This window comes from Ruditapes philippinarum, unplaced genomic scaffold (genome assembly GCF_026571515.1).
Source record: "Ruditapes philippinarum isolate M1 unplaced genomic scaffold, ASM2657151v2 ctg257_1_1_1_1, whole genome shotgun sequence".
NCBI lineage: Eukaryota > Metazoa > Mollusca > Bivalvia > Venerida > Veneridae > Ruditapes > Ruditapes philippinarum.
The window spans coordinates 233,507-248,810 of NW_026864141.1; the positions used below are offsets into that span (position 1 = coordinate 233,507).

The 15,304-nt window shown below is 34.2% G+C and overlaps 2 protein-coding genes across 5 annotated transcripts in view; one reads left to right on the plus strand and one right to left on the minus strand.

Annotated features, from left to right (window-relative positions):
* LOC132724551 (sodium/hydrogen exchanger 8-like) overlaps positions 1 to 3,219 on the minus strand; it is a 28,098-nt gene extending 24,879 nt beyond the window's left edge. For 2 of the 3 annotated variants that reach the window (XM_060709431.1, XM_060709430.1), the window contains exon 1: positions 2,852 to 3,217. In XM_060709431.1, coding sequence (XP_060565414.1) covers positions 2,852 to 3,048 — 197 coding nt within the window. In that variant the 5' untranslated portion in view covers positions 3,049 to 3,217. Of the gene's footprint in view, positions 1 to 2,851 lie in introns of all 3 variants that reach the window. The other variant, XM_060709432.1, reaches the window with a different exon arrangement.
* A 161-nt stretch (positions 3,220 to 3,380) lies between these two features.
* On the plus strand, positions 3,381 to 11,317 carry LOC132724550 (uncharacterized). 2 transcript variants are annotated; one of them, XM_060709429.1, is made up of 5 exons: positions 3,381 to 3,626; positions 6,076 to 6,213; positions 7,292 to 7,527; positions 8,099 to 9,462; positions 9,493 to 11,317. In XM_060709429.1, exons 1-5 carry the CDS (start codon positions 3,471 to 3,473, stop codon positions 10,392 to 10,394), a joined length of 2,796 nt encoding a protein of 931 aa, XP_060565412.1. In that variant the 5' UTR covers positions 3,381 to 3,470; the 3' UTR covers positions 10,395 to 11,317. The 2 variants fall into 2 exon arrangements, with proteins under 2 accessions (XP_060565412.1, XP_060565411.1); XM_060709428.1 differs by having other exon boundaries at positions 8,099 to 11,317.
* Positions 11,318 to 15,304: the final 3,987 nt, after the last annotated feature.

Here is a 15,304-nt window from a genome sequence, read left to right on the forward strand (position 1 = left end):
TATTGTTATAACTTTTAACTTATTTTTTTCATCATTGCTTTTTAATATTGTTTAACATTTTTGATTCATACTTAATGATCAGTGTTTCCGTTACTCTGCATTTCTTGCATTTTTGATGGTACAAAATATCTGCATTTACTTACAAAGTGTTAAAATGACCTGGTTTACATGTATACTGAACATGTTATGATTAATATTGAATCATTAAAGCTTTCCGTGCCATAGGCAGCACCTAATTTCATATTACTGACAGTTTAAACGATCAATTTCTGTTCTAAGTAAGATAAACTTAAAGAGATTTTATTAACCAAATATACAAAAACAAACATTTAATCTTATCAATTCTTCATTTTGATAACCTTAAGGATGATTTAAATGATTGTTTTAAAATAGGGTGAAACTTTACTTATCTGAGGTGAATCATCACTTAAGTGAAGCAAGTTGTTATTGGGTAAATCGTCAGTAGAGCGAATTGTTATCAATTCATTCTATCATAGCTCTAGATTAGTCTAGATTTGTCAATAACAAATAAATGTAACAAATCTGTGTTTGACTACAAAATGAAAAATCAATCACTACATCAGGGCTCCCACTGGCTCAAATAAAATAATAGCCAATATTTTTAACTTAAAAAAATAATAGCCAAAATTAAGTTCAGCGGACTATTGAAGATTTAGCGATAAACAACATAAGCAGTTGATTAAATTAACATTACATATACAACTTTTTCAGTTTTATAAGGATTCTCAAATAAACTGATATATTTGTGTATATTGATAACTACATTGTACCTTTTTTAGGTACCACAACTTGAATTGTTATTGTAGAACAGAATAAAAATGTAATATAGTATATTCTAACACGACCCGCATTTTTCCCTATTGAACATAGAAGAACCGAAAGTGTGTGTTATTATGCAATAGAGTCACTGTTTGACGATCTATATTTAGACATGTGACATAATCATTATACATGTGACGTAACCACTATAAAATCCGACGCGCTGACAATAAGTACGGAAAAAAATCAGGCGCAATTTTGCATAATAGCAGGTACGGCAGCATTTATTTGTTTATGTCGTGTTAGAATCGAAATAATATATCCAAATCGGTGATTTTATCGCTGGATAACATCACTGTTTGTCGTTCGTATGCGCATCATTATATCACTCGGGCTACGCCCTCGTGATATAATTCCTCGCATCCGAACTCCAAACAGTGATGTTATTGAGCGATAAAATCACAGTTTGGGATATATTGTTTCTTAAATAACTGTATGACAATAATATCAAAAATTCATTATAACTTTACATAATGATGTTATCGGACAATTTCTTTTGTTTGTTCTTATCAAATTTTGTAAGCTATAACCACTGTCAATTCCACATTTCACACAGAACTGGAGTAGATTTAGGTCATATTAGCCTATAGAAATAACTCTTGCAAACTCATTCACAGAATGCAGCCTTTTTTCTGAATTACTTACTGAAAAATGCCATCATCACCAATTTAATACAAATTTTCTGCCATAATAGTAAAGATTTTTAAACAGAACATAACTTTTTCACCTTTAAATAAATATCAAAATTATCGGTGTCGCGAAAATATGTGACAATCGGATTTTTTCCTGTTTTCTGAAGAAATATTCACAATTTTAGTTGTTGTGGAAATAGTTGTTTGGAAGTTAATACTTTTTAAATATTTTTCCATTGTTTTTCACTGGCGATTTTGTCAAGCAGCTTAAAACAACAAAAATTAAAATTTGCAATTACTGCAATTTACGGTAAATTTTGGGTTGGTCAATATCCAGTTTATCAATTTTAAAACGATTTTTGAGGCTAATTGACGAATATTTGATGGCTTTTATTATGCTGGACAATATCTTTAGAGTAAATATACAATTTTACATCTTGCATGTATTTTTATCACCTCGGGCAATATTGTAAGCAGCATGTGACCGATAAAAAGTTGACACTCAATTAAATCCACCCCGCTGGTGTTAATTGGGTCTACTGCATTCTTTATCGATTTTTACACCTTATTTATAAACACTGTTGGAAGTAGAAAATAATCGCCAGATTTTGTAGCCAAAATGCAAAAATAATCGCCAATCTTATAAAATAATTGCAAATGGCAACTATGGCAACTGACAGCTTGAGTCCTGCTACATGCTGTTAAAAACCATCCATATCTGGGAGTTGAACTAGCACAGCAAAAGCTTCTAGTACTCTTGGTTTTATCAAACGGAACTTAAAACATTGTCTGACCACAGTAAAAGAAAGAGCTTATCAAACTTTGGTTCCACCTAAACTGGAATATGCGTCACCAATTTGGAATCCTCAACAACTAAATACATCAAAGAAAATCGAACAAATACAACGAAACGCGGCAAGATTCGTCATGAATAAGCCATACAACCCTAATAATCCATCTAGCGTATCATCAATGCTACATGAACTAAAATGGCCAACACATTCAACATTCATTCTTTGCAAGAACTGTTCCTTATTGGAACAACCTACCAGCTAACATCACAACTGTGGACAACCTGGACAGTTTTAAGACTGCGTTCCAGTCTTACGCATTTGTGTAAATTATTAAACATCGCGTATAGTGTACAAACATGTTCGGATTTTACTTCACACTACATTTTCACATTATTTTAATTCGAACGCCTGGTGCCGCACATGGGGGACAGGTTTTCAGCCCACGTTTTTATGGAGCACAATTCACATCACCACTCATCGCTGATGTCTGCACAGCGGATTTACAGACTAGTTCATCATAGAAGTAGAAGAAGCCTAGACTCTAGGCTAGATAAGTTTAGAGTTTATTAGAAGGGACAAAATTACCCATCTGTTAGATTCCTTGCATCTTCTAAAATGTTTTTCAGAAATGAACTTTCATCATCGTCTGGGTCTGGTTGTACTTTTGGTTGCTGATTTTTACTGTCTACCTCCTGGGGTCCTGTGGCAGCTTTTGCAGACAGCACGGTCCCTAGCATCAGCAACAGGACAAATATCAGCGTTGAAAAGTTAAACAGAAGCATCCTTCCTGTATATTTGGAAACGAAATCTATTCTGCGTCAATAAAAAAATTGTTTAACAGCTCATGCATGATGCATATAAGCACAAATTTGTGTTGACATGTCAAATGTGTCAATGTAAATTCACCGGAAGTAAACACACATCAACCGGAACAAACTTTTTTCAACCCAAAGATTTTTATTCTCCAAACATTATGATATGCATTTTAACAGAATTCTGAATATTCTATTGCAATAATCACCGTAGAAAATGTCAAATCAAATTTAATTTTCCTTTCATTGCCATAGAATTAGGTGAGATTTAAAATAGCTTAAACATTGAATGTGATTTACAACTTTTTGTGAAAAAAAGTCTTTTTGGTAGTTTAATTAAAGTCTGACTCCTTTGAATGATTGGAAAAAGCGTTTTGTTGGACTAAGATGAAATGGAAACTGAAAATATTGTTAATGTTGTACCAACCAAACAGCAGCTTTTGACAACAAAAGGCAGAGTTTCTTGCACTGAAGATGGCTGCACAAAGAGTTTTGCACACAGTGGGGCCTTGAGAATGCACACAGTGAAATCCCATGGCCTTATAAAGGTTCGTTCATTTGTCTCTTACTTGTCTAACAGTGTCTAAGATGGTCGTCTATGAGGGTCCGGTCTATGATCTAATGATCAAGGATTAATTTTGAGTATTCACAGAGGTGTAAGAGTAAGACATACCCATGTATAGGGTAATTATCCTGCACAAGCACAGACTGCTGTTGCAGGAATGTTATAACATCAATAAAATTGACAACACTTTTATTGTTATAGTGAGGAGAGTCCTCTAAATACATACAGTAGAAAAAAAGGGCGTGGTCGAGTTCTGTAGCCTCTGGTTGATCTGTAGTTATTCAGTTCACGAAGGTCTCGACACATGGTTTGTTCAAATTGATCTGGGAATGGCGGCTACAATAATAAGGCTGATAATTGCAACAGTATTTGTTGCTGTCAAGAATGCCAATTTTTAAGTGAAATCCACATATTTCTTAGTCTCTAGGACCACTTTTGTTAATCAGGCCTCGACATTAGCGGTGGTCCGTTGGTCCGAGACCACCTGATTTTGGCAAGGACCACCTAATTTTAAAATGCACTGGTCCGTCGGACCACTTGAATTTTCTGGTTTGTGCAAGGCTCATTTGGGAGAATAGCGATTTGGTCAAGACATGTTTTATACATTTTGTTTAAAACCATTTGTCCTATGAACATGTATATGGTTCATTAATAGATTAATCTGATTAGAAGGTCTTAAATCATCAATAACTTTAATTTTAAATCGCTAAAAATTTTGTCTTTGCAAGTTAAAAGAGTTAAGAATTTGTGATATTAAGCTAGGTACAAATTGCATTCAAATAATGCTATTAATGCTGCATCGTCGGATTACCACGGCGGAACCTTTAACATTTATGTTATGTTACATGTTAATCACACGTGGGTATCCGACGATGGTAATTGTGATATTGTATGGGATACCGTATGAACTTTAAGTTTCATATACATGTACATGAATAATGGCAGCAAACTAAAGGAACTGGAAAAAATACATCTAGTAATTCTTTGCTTAAGTTATCTCCATTTTAACTGTTTAACGATAAGAGATCCATTTCTTCCAGAGTTAAAATTACTTTTTTTTTAAATAAAAGGTTAAAAATACTCATTGTAAAAAATAAATATCAACCAACAAGCAACAGGGCGGTTAATTCTGTTTTCATAATAAATCTGTGAGAAAAATAAGCTAAACTATAGTTATATATAAAGTTGTTTTTATTTTATCCTTTAGATATTTTCTTGTTTTAAGAAAATTTATTAGTTTTTATCAAAAATGTTAATCTATAAAAGATACATGTAATTATCATGATTATAAGACATACCACGTATCAGCAATGAATATTTGAATAACAGTAAGCAAAAACCAGACACAAATGGTTTCACTATTCCCTAACTTGAGTTGAGGGAGAAATCACTTCAATGTAAAAGTTAACACAAATAAGAGCCCTGTTGTGTATTTTTGAATGAGCTATGAAAAAGAAACAGATAACTTCACGACAGAATACCTATTAACTTGCTCTCCTTAATTTATAATTAGATAAAAATATTATATCTAAAATGTCTGTTTTCTTTAAAGGTTAATAATACATCTTTGTCATCAATTTTAAGCATACTTTTTTCTAAACTTGCAGTAAACTGATATAATAATAATAATTGACCACTTGACTTCTTGAAGGACCACCTTAATTTCAAATCTAGTGGTCCGGCTTACCACCTGATAAAAAAGTTAGTGTCGAGGCCTGTTAATGATGTAAATCTCTTTCTCCAAGTTTACTACCGTCTATTATCCAATTGTAAATACATGTGTATGTAGACGGTACCACCTTTCGAATATGTTTAGTTACTGTAACTATTATAGTAAGCCAATGAACAATAGCATGACATATACTGGCCAATCATAACATAGCATCTTTCTGTTGAAGTCTGTCACTCAAAGAAAAAATGTCTGCCGATTAGCAAAAGTGATATTAGTTAATGAAAATGTTTGATAAGGCACTAAAAGGAAATGAATTTTAGACCTTCGGAAAGAATGAAAATCCTCGACCCCACCTTTGCTCTGCCCTTGACCTGCATGGGGGCCTTTATAGCCCCCATGACCCCCCTTGCTTTCATTTTCCTCTTTTTTTCTCAAATCACAGTCATATTGGCATTCCTGTGTTGTCTAGGAGTAGGAACCTCCATTTTTCGTGGAAGCATTGACTAATTTACTGAAGTTTCTGGTTTAAAGTACTACAGTCCGTACCATTTATTTGATAATTTGCTGTATTTGTGGCACTTCATCCCACTAAAATATAATGACAAAACATATTATTTAAATCAGTGACATGAATGAATGATTATTTTTAGACATAACATACATGATCATTTTGGTTTGTATTTTTGGTTTAAATTTGATTGATGTGCTCATTTTTCAGTTTAGACTAATACATGTACTTAATTTTTCTATCTTTTTCCAGACTGACAATGACAAATGTTTATTCCACAAGAGAAAGTCAGCTGATAAAACAGTGTTTAGGTTTCATTGTCCAGTCAACTTGTGTATGTATGGTGAAGGATCCAAGAAGTATTTTAATGCTTACAGTTTAGTAAAACAGGTAAGGTTTCATTGTAACTAAGTTTTTGCAGGGTTGTCTTATCCATACAATTTCTTAAAAGATTTGTTTTAATATATCAATCACATACAACAAAGAGTGTTTTCTAAATTTTGAGGTCGTCCAAAATGCATGAGGCAGTCATTTTTGCTTCCAGCCGCCTGACAACTCTTCAAAACAGTGCACACACACAATCAACTTTCCAATACTTTTCCAAAGTTTGGGAAGAAACTTCATCTTACTTTTTAGCTCACCTGTCACAAAGTGACAGGGTGAGCTTTTGTGATCACTTTTCGTCCGGCGTCCGTCCGTAAACTTTTACTTTAAATGACATCTCCTCATAAACCACTAAACCAATTTCATCCAAACTTCACAGGAATGTTCCTTTGGTGGTCACCTTTAAAAATTGTTCAAAGAATTTAATTCCATGCAGAACTCTGGTTGCCATGGCAACCGAAAGTGAAAACTTAAAAAATCTTCTTTTAAAGAACCCAAAGAGCTAGAGCTGAGATATTTAGCATGAAACATATTCTAATGAGTGTCTACCAAGTTTGTTCAAATAAAAGCCCCGGGGTCAAAATTGGCCCCGCCCCAGGGGGTCATTGATTTTCCCTATAAATTATGCATATAGTAAAAACTTAAAAAATCTTCTTTTAAAGAACCCAAAGAGCTAGAGCGGAGATATTAGGCATGAAACATCTTCTAGTAAGTGTCTACAAAGTTTGTTCAAATAAAAGCCCTGGGGTCAAAATTGGCCCCGCCCATAGTAAAAACTTAAAAAATGTTTTTTTTTAAGACACCTAATGAGCTAAAGCTTAGATGTTTAGCATGAAACATCTTCTTATGGGTGTCTACCAAGTTTGTTCAAATAAAAGCCCTTGGGTTAAAATTGGCCCTGCTGGGGGTGGGGCGCTTTATACAGGTGAGCGACTTCAGGGCCATTATGGCCCACTTGTTTTAAATAAGTAAGATAATTGTTATCAGTGTACATGTATAAGTAAAACTTTAAAAACATTTTGACATACAAGTTATATAATTTTCAAATTCAATTTAACTAATTTTCACAAATTTTATATTCCAGCATTACTTGAAAGTTCATGCAGAGAGAGAATACCTGTGTAAACGTTGTGACTCGGCATTCTTAACAGATCGTGACTTGAAACAGCATCAGGAACGTTGTGGCGTGTTGTATAGCTGTGGCACATGTCCTGTGAAATATACAACAAAGGAAGCTCTACATACGCACTGTAAACGACAGACTCACTCGTACCCAGAAGAATATTTGAGACAGACTAAACAAAAGGCTGATAAGAAACAGTAAGTGAAGTAAATTTTATTACAGACTGCTATACATGTATATAATGATTGATGTTTTTTAATCTTCAGAAACTTTCACATATCAGTAAGACATTCTATAAAACATATAACATATCAACCGTGGGGCTGTTGGAATATGTTTCATCTACCAGTGTCAGTATTGATTAAAATCCTTTGTTTAAAAAAAATGAAGAAACATATATGTTGCTATTTCATGTAACAGTTTTGCAATCACCATTCTCTAATTTTCACTTGATCTAAGACTTTCATGGTTGTTTTTTTTCACAGTTTGATAAAGAGGCACTTCACTTTAATTTTGGGAAAAACAACTTAGTATTTTTGCAAAAGGGGGAAAAAAACCTTGTTGAAAGGGAAAGCTGCATTATTTTAAAGAGGGGCCTGCTATAAAAGGGGGAAAAAAGCCCTGACTTTTCCTTTCATGTGTCAATAGGAAAAAAGGTGATGATCTCTTGTTTTATCAGATGATAGGATGATATAAATAGTATTAGATGTTCTAACAGGCTTTGTAATATTTCATAATAACTTTGATATTATTATCTTTTTGTTTCAGAAATGCCATTAGTAAGCCTAGTCAGCCAACTCAGCCGGTGGTCACTATTATCACACAACCTATGTTACTAGTGCCTGTACAATCTAAGGAACCAGTCAAGCCAAATAGAAGTATACAACCAAAACCAGTCAAACAAAAACCAGTCTATTCCGGAATAAGGCCAGATGTCAAGGTCAATGAAGGTGAAGGACATGTGATATCAGCTGTACGACAGGATGTGTTGATTCAGACAGATATATATGGAGTAGATACATTGAACCTTAATAAAAATAACACAGAGGGAAATAGAACTCTCTATAGCAAAACATTAACACATCAGAACACAAAATGTGTTTCAACAAGTCCAAATGAACAGACAAAAGTCATTATTCCAATGACCCCTGACTCACATTATCTGACAGAGGGTAGCTATTCTTCAAATTGGAATGATAAAGCAAAGAAGCAAAATTTGGTCAAAAGAAGGCTAAGTCAGCAGAAAGAATTTAATCCTTCATCTCCGAGAAGAAAAAAAATGAAATCAACCACTGGTATCCAGACCTCTGTAAGTTTCATCAAGAAAAAAGGAGTGCCTACAGTAAATAGTACACAAACAACTGGTGATTATATCATAGAAACAGCTCTCAGACACGCGAATATCCAGATAGAAAAGAAGACCGTGGCATCGCAAGTCACTCCACAGAAACCTTACAAACATGACTTGTTACATGATCGACTAGGTATACAAAAGCCAAAGCCAGTTCTGGTTGATTCGTTTAGCCAAGTAAAACAACAGAACATTAGGGCGGAGACGTCACATAATTTGGCAGAGAGCCAAACCATGACCGATATACCACCATCAATTTCAACACAAACACTACAATCATATCTTGTCAACCAGCAAGAGCGACATAGCAAAGCTCCTCTTAGTAGACAAACAAGTTCTTATTATACCACTGAAACACTGCAAGAATCTCTGACTGATAATATTGGCACTGCTTTGATAGAACCTGTATGTAACGAAAATACATTGCCTGTAAACAGGACAGTCTTGAAACCTAATGATAATACAGTACAAATTTATGATGAAAATTTAACTACATCTGTGAATTACGTAATGCCATCGAAGTCAAGACAACTGCAGGGTCAAGGCTCCATGACAAATGATAAAAATGTGCAGGAAACTTCTACAGACATACCGGAATATACTGCAGTGCCTCTTCAAGGAGTACATATTGGGTCAGCTGCATCCAGACTGACTACAAAGCAAAACTCTGAACACAGTTCTTATTCTTCATCAGATGTAGATCCTTTTGAAGAAAATTTCCTAAAAGGTGAAGGCCATGTGTCAAGTGCAGAACAAGGTCACTTCACAAATATAGAACAAGGTCAAGGTCACTTCACAAATATAGAGCAAGGTCAAGGTCACTTCACCAATATAGAACAAGGGCATATGACTGATATGGGGGCACAAGCTATGTCGGCATCTGAATTTGACCATTTACTACAGTCAAGCGGAATTTTTAACAACAATGCTGATTTTCTGTTTGGTGCAGGCAACAATCAAAGTATATCAACAAGTACAAAGGACATAGGGACAGAGTCATGTGAACTAGCCAGCGAGCTTGACTTCCTGGATGCAAATACCCATACCATTGATATGAATACTCAGACAGTTGATTTCAGTTTTTTGGAAAATTTTGAGCCTATTGATTCAAATACTCAAACAGTTGGTGTGGGGGCAGGGCTTGACTTTCTTGATATGGTTATGACAAATATGGAGACCCAGACATTGAACGATGATGATTTGGCAAGTCTTGGACTTTTAGATAAACCATTATTGCCAGGCACCATCCATACATTCACAGGAGGTAATTTGGCTGATGTAGGAACCAGTAACTCCACAGGGGCGTGTGTTGGAGTTTCAATTGGCACAGATGATAATTTCAGTTACACCAAAAATGATAAATTATATAGTGAAGTTGGAATAGAAGGAAATACTGGCTCTCAAGTTTCATCTTCAACCAGTCCTTGTTTTAGGGAACCTTTATCATTAAATAAAAGTGGAACACAGTCTGTTAGAAAGATTCATGCTTCTAGAAACTCAGATCAATCAGAGTACAGTCCACTTGGTGAAAAAGATGAAAAGGTCAGAGTTCAAACAGAAACACAGACTGTGTCTCTAGATACTATAGAACCATTATTACAGACTGAGACCCAAACACAGGTAGAATCAACAGATACAGATTTTGTTACTAGTAACATGGAAACTCAAACAACCTTTGAAGATCTTCAACAATTGTGTGAATGGTTACAATGAAAAGTTTTACATATCACATGTTTTCGCGAATGCTTAATAAGGAAAACAGATTGGCACTTGTGTGATGATAACCTTATAGTAAAATCATGCCTTAAAAGATAGATCATGAAAAACTGAAACTTTGACCTTTAACAGGTGGTCATTTAAAACAGGTTATTTGTTGCTTGTTGATTTAGAGATGGCCATTTGAGCCGTGTCATGACAAAACCAACAAAGTGCGTTTGCGACCAGCATGGATCCAGACCAGCCTGCGCATCCGCGCAGTCTGATCAGGATCCATGCTGTTCGCTATCAGTTTCTCTACTTGTAATAGGGTTGGTAAGCGGACAGCATGGATCCTGATCAGACTGCGCGGATGCGCGGGCTCGTCTGGATCCATGCTGGTCGCAAACCCATTATGTTGGTTTTGTCATGGCACGGCTCATTTGTGTCAGATATTCTTTTTATTACCTTTTTGCACAGATTTTCTTTATATAACCTTTATGTTAAGGCAGTCTTTGACACAGGGTTAACTTATTTATATGTAAACAACCATCAGGTGAATTCCCATTTAGAACAAAGATGATGGCTAGGTTATAAAGATAATTTACTTTTTATGTTTTAAGCTCAAAGTACAGCTGTCAGGAGCCAAGGGTCATGTTTACAGGGTCATAATTTTACAAGCTTGGGGTCATGGTTATTATTTATTCAAATTGTTCAAAAAGTATATGTAGGTTTAAATTTTTTATATCAATATGTGTATATTGTTTGTAGGTTTCCACATAGCTGTGCACAGCTTTTAAAGATTTGACACATTGCCATATATTCAAGCTGCCATATTTACCTGAATGCCTTTCTTGTTAGCTTGCTCAAATTATAAACATTTCTTAATTTCAATTATATTTCATCAAATTTAAAGGCAATTTTTCCCTTTACCTGCTGGAATCAAAACCCAAAGTGATTAGTCTTTAACTGTAGTGTAGATCATCATCCAGGCCAGCCTGTACATGTGTAAAATCTTGACCAGGCACTGCAGTGTTGGCACTCAGTTTTTGTACTTTGTTAAAGGCACATTATGTCTCAGAAACAATACATATTTCCTTCTATAAAAAGGGCAAATAAAAGTTTTATAACGATTAGGTACTGAAGAAAGTAGTGCTGAATGTGAAATTATTGGTCATAAAAGTAGCAAAATGTAAACAAAGTAGTATTTTGACTTTCATACAAAATACTACATGTCTATTGCAATAACTGTACTTAATTATCTAGAACACAATTTTTTTTTAAAAAGATTTATGTATTAGATAATTATTAAATTACTGTTTCCAGAATGAATAACTGTACTTATTGCCAAAAAGGAACAGAAGAAAAAGATAATTCAGGTTATTGACCTTCAAATATAAAAAGCTTTTGGAAAATAAAAATAAATACATTTCTGTGGCATAATGGGCCTTTAATGAAACCACATAAAATTCAAATGGACTGGTCCAGATTCATTGGTGGGCGAGTCTTATTACATAGATTTAGCAGGTTAAGGGTTTAGTTGTCATATATGTTATGTTGCTTATCCATTATTCAGTACTTGTTTACAGCTTTGTAGATCTCATTTCAGTAAAAATGTGTGCCAAGTTCAAACTGTGCTTGACTTAAGGATTTATCTTGGGGGTGGGGGGGGGGGGGGGAGAGAGAATTATGTGTAAGTTGTTGGAGCCTTAAGAAATATTAAATTATCTGCTGGAATTGAAATACATTTACTACCAGTTTATGACACAAGTGTTTGTTAGAGTGATATTTGAGGCCATAATGAATATTCTAAACATTGCTTCACATGTGCAAATTCCATGCCCAACTTGTCTGACTCAGGGGAGGGGGGTTGTGGGGGGGGACTTTATGGTGACTTTCCATAGAACTGGTCCTTGCACAAGTGAAAATTTCAGCCAGTAGAAAAACAAAATATTCTATCTCTTAACAATTGGGGAACATTTATTTTAGTATGTTCTGTTATGAAGTCTAAGTTAACTATTAAATACACTTTTTGATAACAAAATTTTCACCCCAATGGCAATCTCCTTGACACATGCACGTCAAATGGAGGCAACCTCTCATTGTTAATGTAAATTTAAACTTGCATGTTTAGTTAAATTGTAAAGTTGTTTTGGCTTTTTTTTTTTTTACAATTTGACATATTGATTTTGTTTTAATAGATTCTGGCTTTTCATAGGTGTGTGATATCCAAGAGAATCAGTAAGTGTCCTACCAGAAAAACATCATGTGATTATATTATGTTTGTGATCATGTTATTTTCTGTTTGTTTGTGATCATGTTATTTTCTGTTTGTTTGTTTGTGATCATGTTATTTTCTGTTTGTTTGTTTGTGATCATGTCATTTTCTGTTTGTTTGTGATTATGTTAATTTCTGTTTGTTTGTTTGTGATCATGTTATTTTCTGTTTGTTTGTGATTATGTTAATTTCTGTTTGAGATATGTTTGTGATCATGTTATTTTCCTGTTTGTTTGTGATCATGTTAATTTCTGTTTGAGATATGTTTGTGATTATGTTATTTTCTGTTTGTTTGTGATCATGTTATTTTCTGTTTGTTTGTGATCATGTTAATTTGTGTTTATTGTGTTGATGATGTACATCTTTAGATCTGTTTGCTATTTTAGTGCAATATTTATTTATTACATCTATGATATTAAACATTTATTAAACAATATAAAGAAATCTAAAATGTGTTATGTTACATCTCAATATCACTAGGTTTATCCCATAAAATGAAAGTAACACAGGAATATGAAAAAAGAATTTGTGCAAAAAAATAAGGCTGAATCTGTGCATATGTATGGCAGAAACTAGTCAAAACACACAACAAATGAAAAGACCAATACATTTTGTAATGAACCAAATTGAAAGAAAACAAATTATTTTTGCAACATATGTGCCTAAGTGCAGGTATAGAGCTATGCATTAACTACAGTAAGTTGAGAACAACTGATAATGTAGATTGTCCCAATCGAATTACACCCAAACAAAAAGTACAAGATTTAAAATCATTTAAAACACACAAATTATGTTAGGATATGTTGAAACCGTTCATGTTTCAGTTTTAATACAAAGAATGTTAATTATCTAAATGATGAAATAAACAAATGAAGATTACATATATATATGACAAAAACATTGTAATAATTAATACATTTTTCTTCCGAATAACAGTGAAACACTTTATTGAATCAAAACCGAGAGTAAAAAAAGTTGAACAACAAATCATACATAAAACAGAGTAATAATTTTAAAAAATAGAGCAAGAATGCAAGTAAAAAAATAAGGAAATAACTTGTGTGAGGAAAATATGCGCTAAAATCTTTTTTTGGTGACAGAAATAATTTTAAAAATAACAATTTCTACACAAAGAAGCACACTATTGAACAATTTAAACTGCAGTTTTTTCATGTAAAATGTATTGAAATATTTCATACAATGTATATGATTATGATTTAATTTCCTTCACTTGAAAAAAAAAATGAATACTATAACATACGCATGTATCAAAGCATTTAAAACATTTAACTAAAAACTAGTGTGTACTGTATAGAAGTGTTGACTATGGTAAATCGTTTGACCGAGTTTCTTCCTATTCCTTCCAGTTATATTAATATAAACAAAAGGTCAATATTTCGGAGACTAATGATACATAGCACAAAAAGCTGAAAGATTTTTTAGCTGTAAGACAAAACAGTCGTAGTACATGATCCTGAGATTGGGCTTCAAAGCAACCATAAACTATGAATGGCAGGATTTACTAGACACTATACTACTTTATAACACAAATAAAACTATAATTCAGCGAACAAAAACAATCAAGTGACCACACACTACTTTTTAGCTTGACAAAAAAATAGAAGTATATTGTTTCAGTCATGTTGGCATTCCTGTTGCCGTCTGCAAACATTAATCTTGATCATAACTTTTTAAGTTCTTGGTGTATATCTTCATACTTGGCCACAATAATCCTTGGGACAAGACCTTTAAGTTGGACTAAACTTGACCTTCATTCATAGATGACCTTGACCTTCAAGGTTTAATGTCTAAATTTTGCTTTATTTTTGCAGGTTTTTTTCATATACTGGTACAGCTGTCGACGTTTGAACTGCTGTCTGCCCATTTGATTGTACGGTGTTAGTTGCGTAAGTAGCCGACGTTTTTCCCGCCAAAAGTTTCCGAGATAATTTATCGTCTGCATGATGCCGGTGGCTTTAGCTTGTACGGAAATCGCTGTAATTTAATCGGATACTCCCGTTCGGGTATCCCTATAGTTAGATACAATACAAGAAGACTATTGGCTGGTAATATTAGTATGTTCGTGCGCTGACCCATGCACACGCAAATGTTTATATAAGGCACGTTTTTGGAGGAGCTTAGCGTGTTCATCGCTTAGAAGGCACATGCCATCGGCAGACGATTTGAAGACTTCGGATGGCGCAAAAGATCAGAACTTGTACTAAGGATCAGCTGCCGATGTCCTGACTAATGCCGAGGGGAGTGGCCCTATAAAGTAGGCTAAGACGACGAGAATGGTGTGCCAGGGTGCGTGTGCCCCTAGCACGGGTAAACAATAGACGGGTAGAACGGCAGGCCTTTTGCTTGCATCAACAGCCTTTTTAAGGGCTACCCTTTCATATTGTCTCAGGTTACTGTACATTTAGGTTCTCATTGACCGCCGTACAGTGACCTACTTTTGGCTTAAAATTCATATATTTGGCTAACACTCCGTAGAAATTGCATGGAATGTCCGGGGTCCGTACTCGATAGCGAAAGCCTCACGAGTGGATTGACCCTCATTAAAGTTCATGTAACACAATCTTTTTTATTGTTTTATAACATAAATATGATGCTCAAATTAAGATTTATCAATATTGTAAGTTCCAAA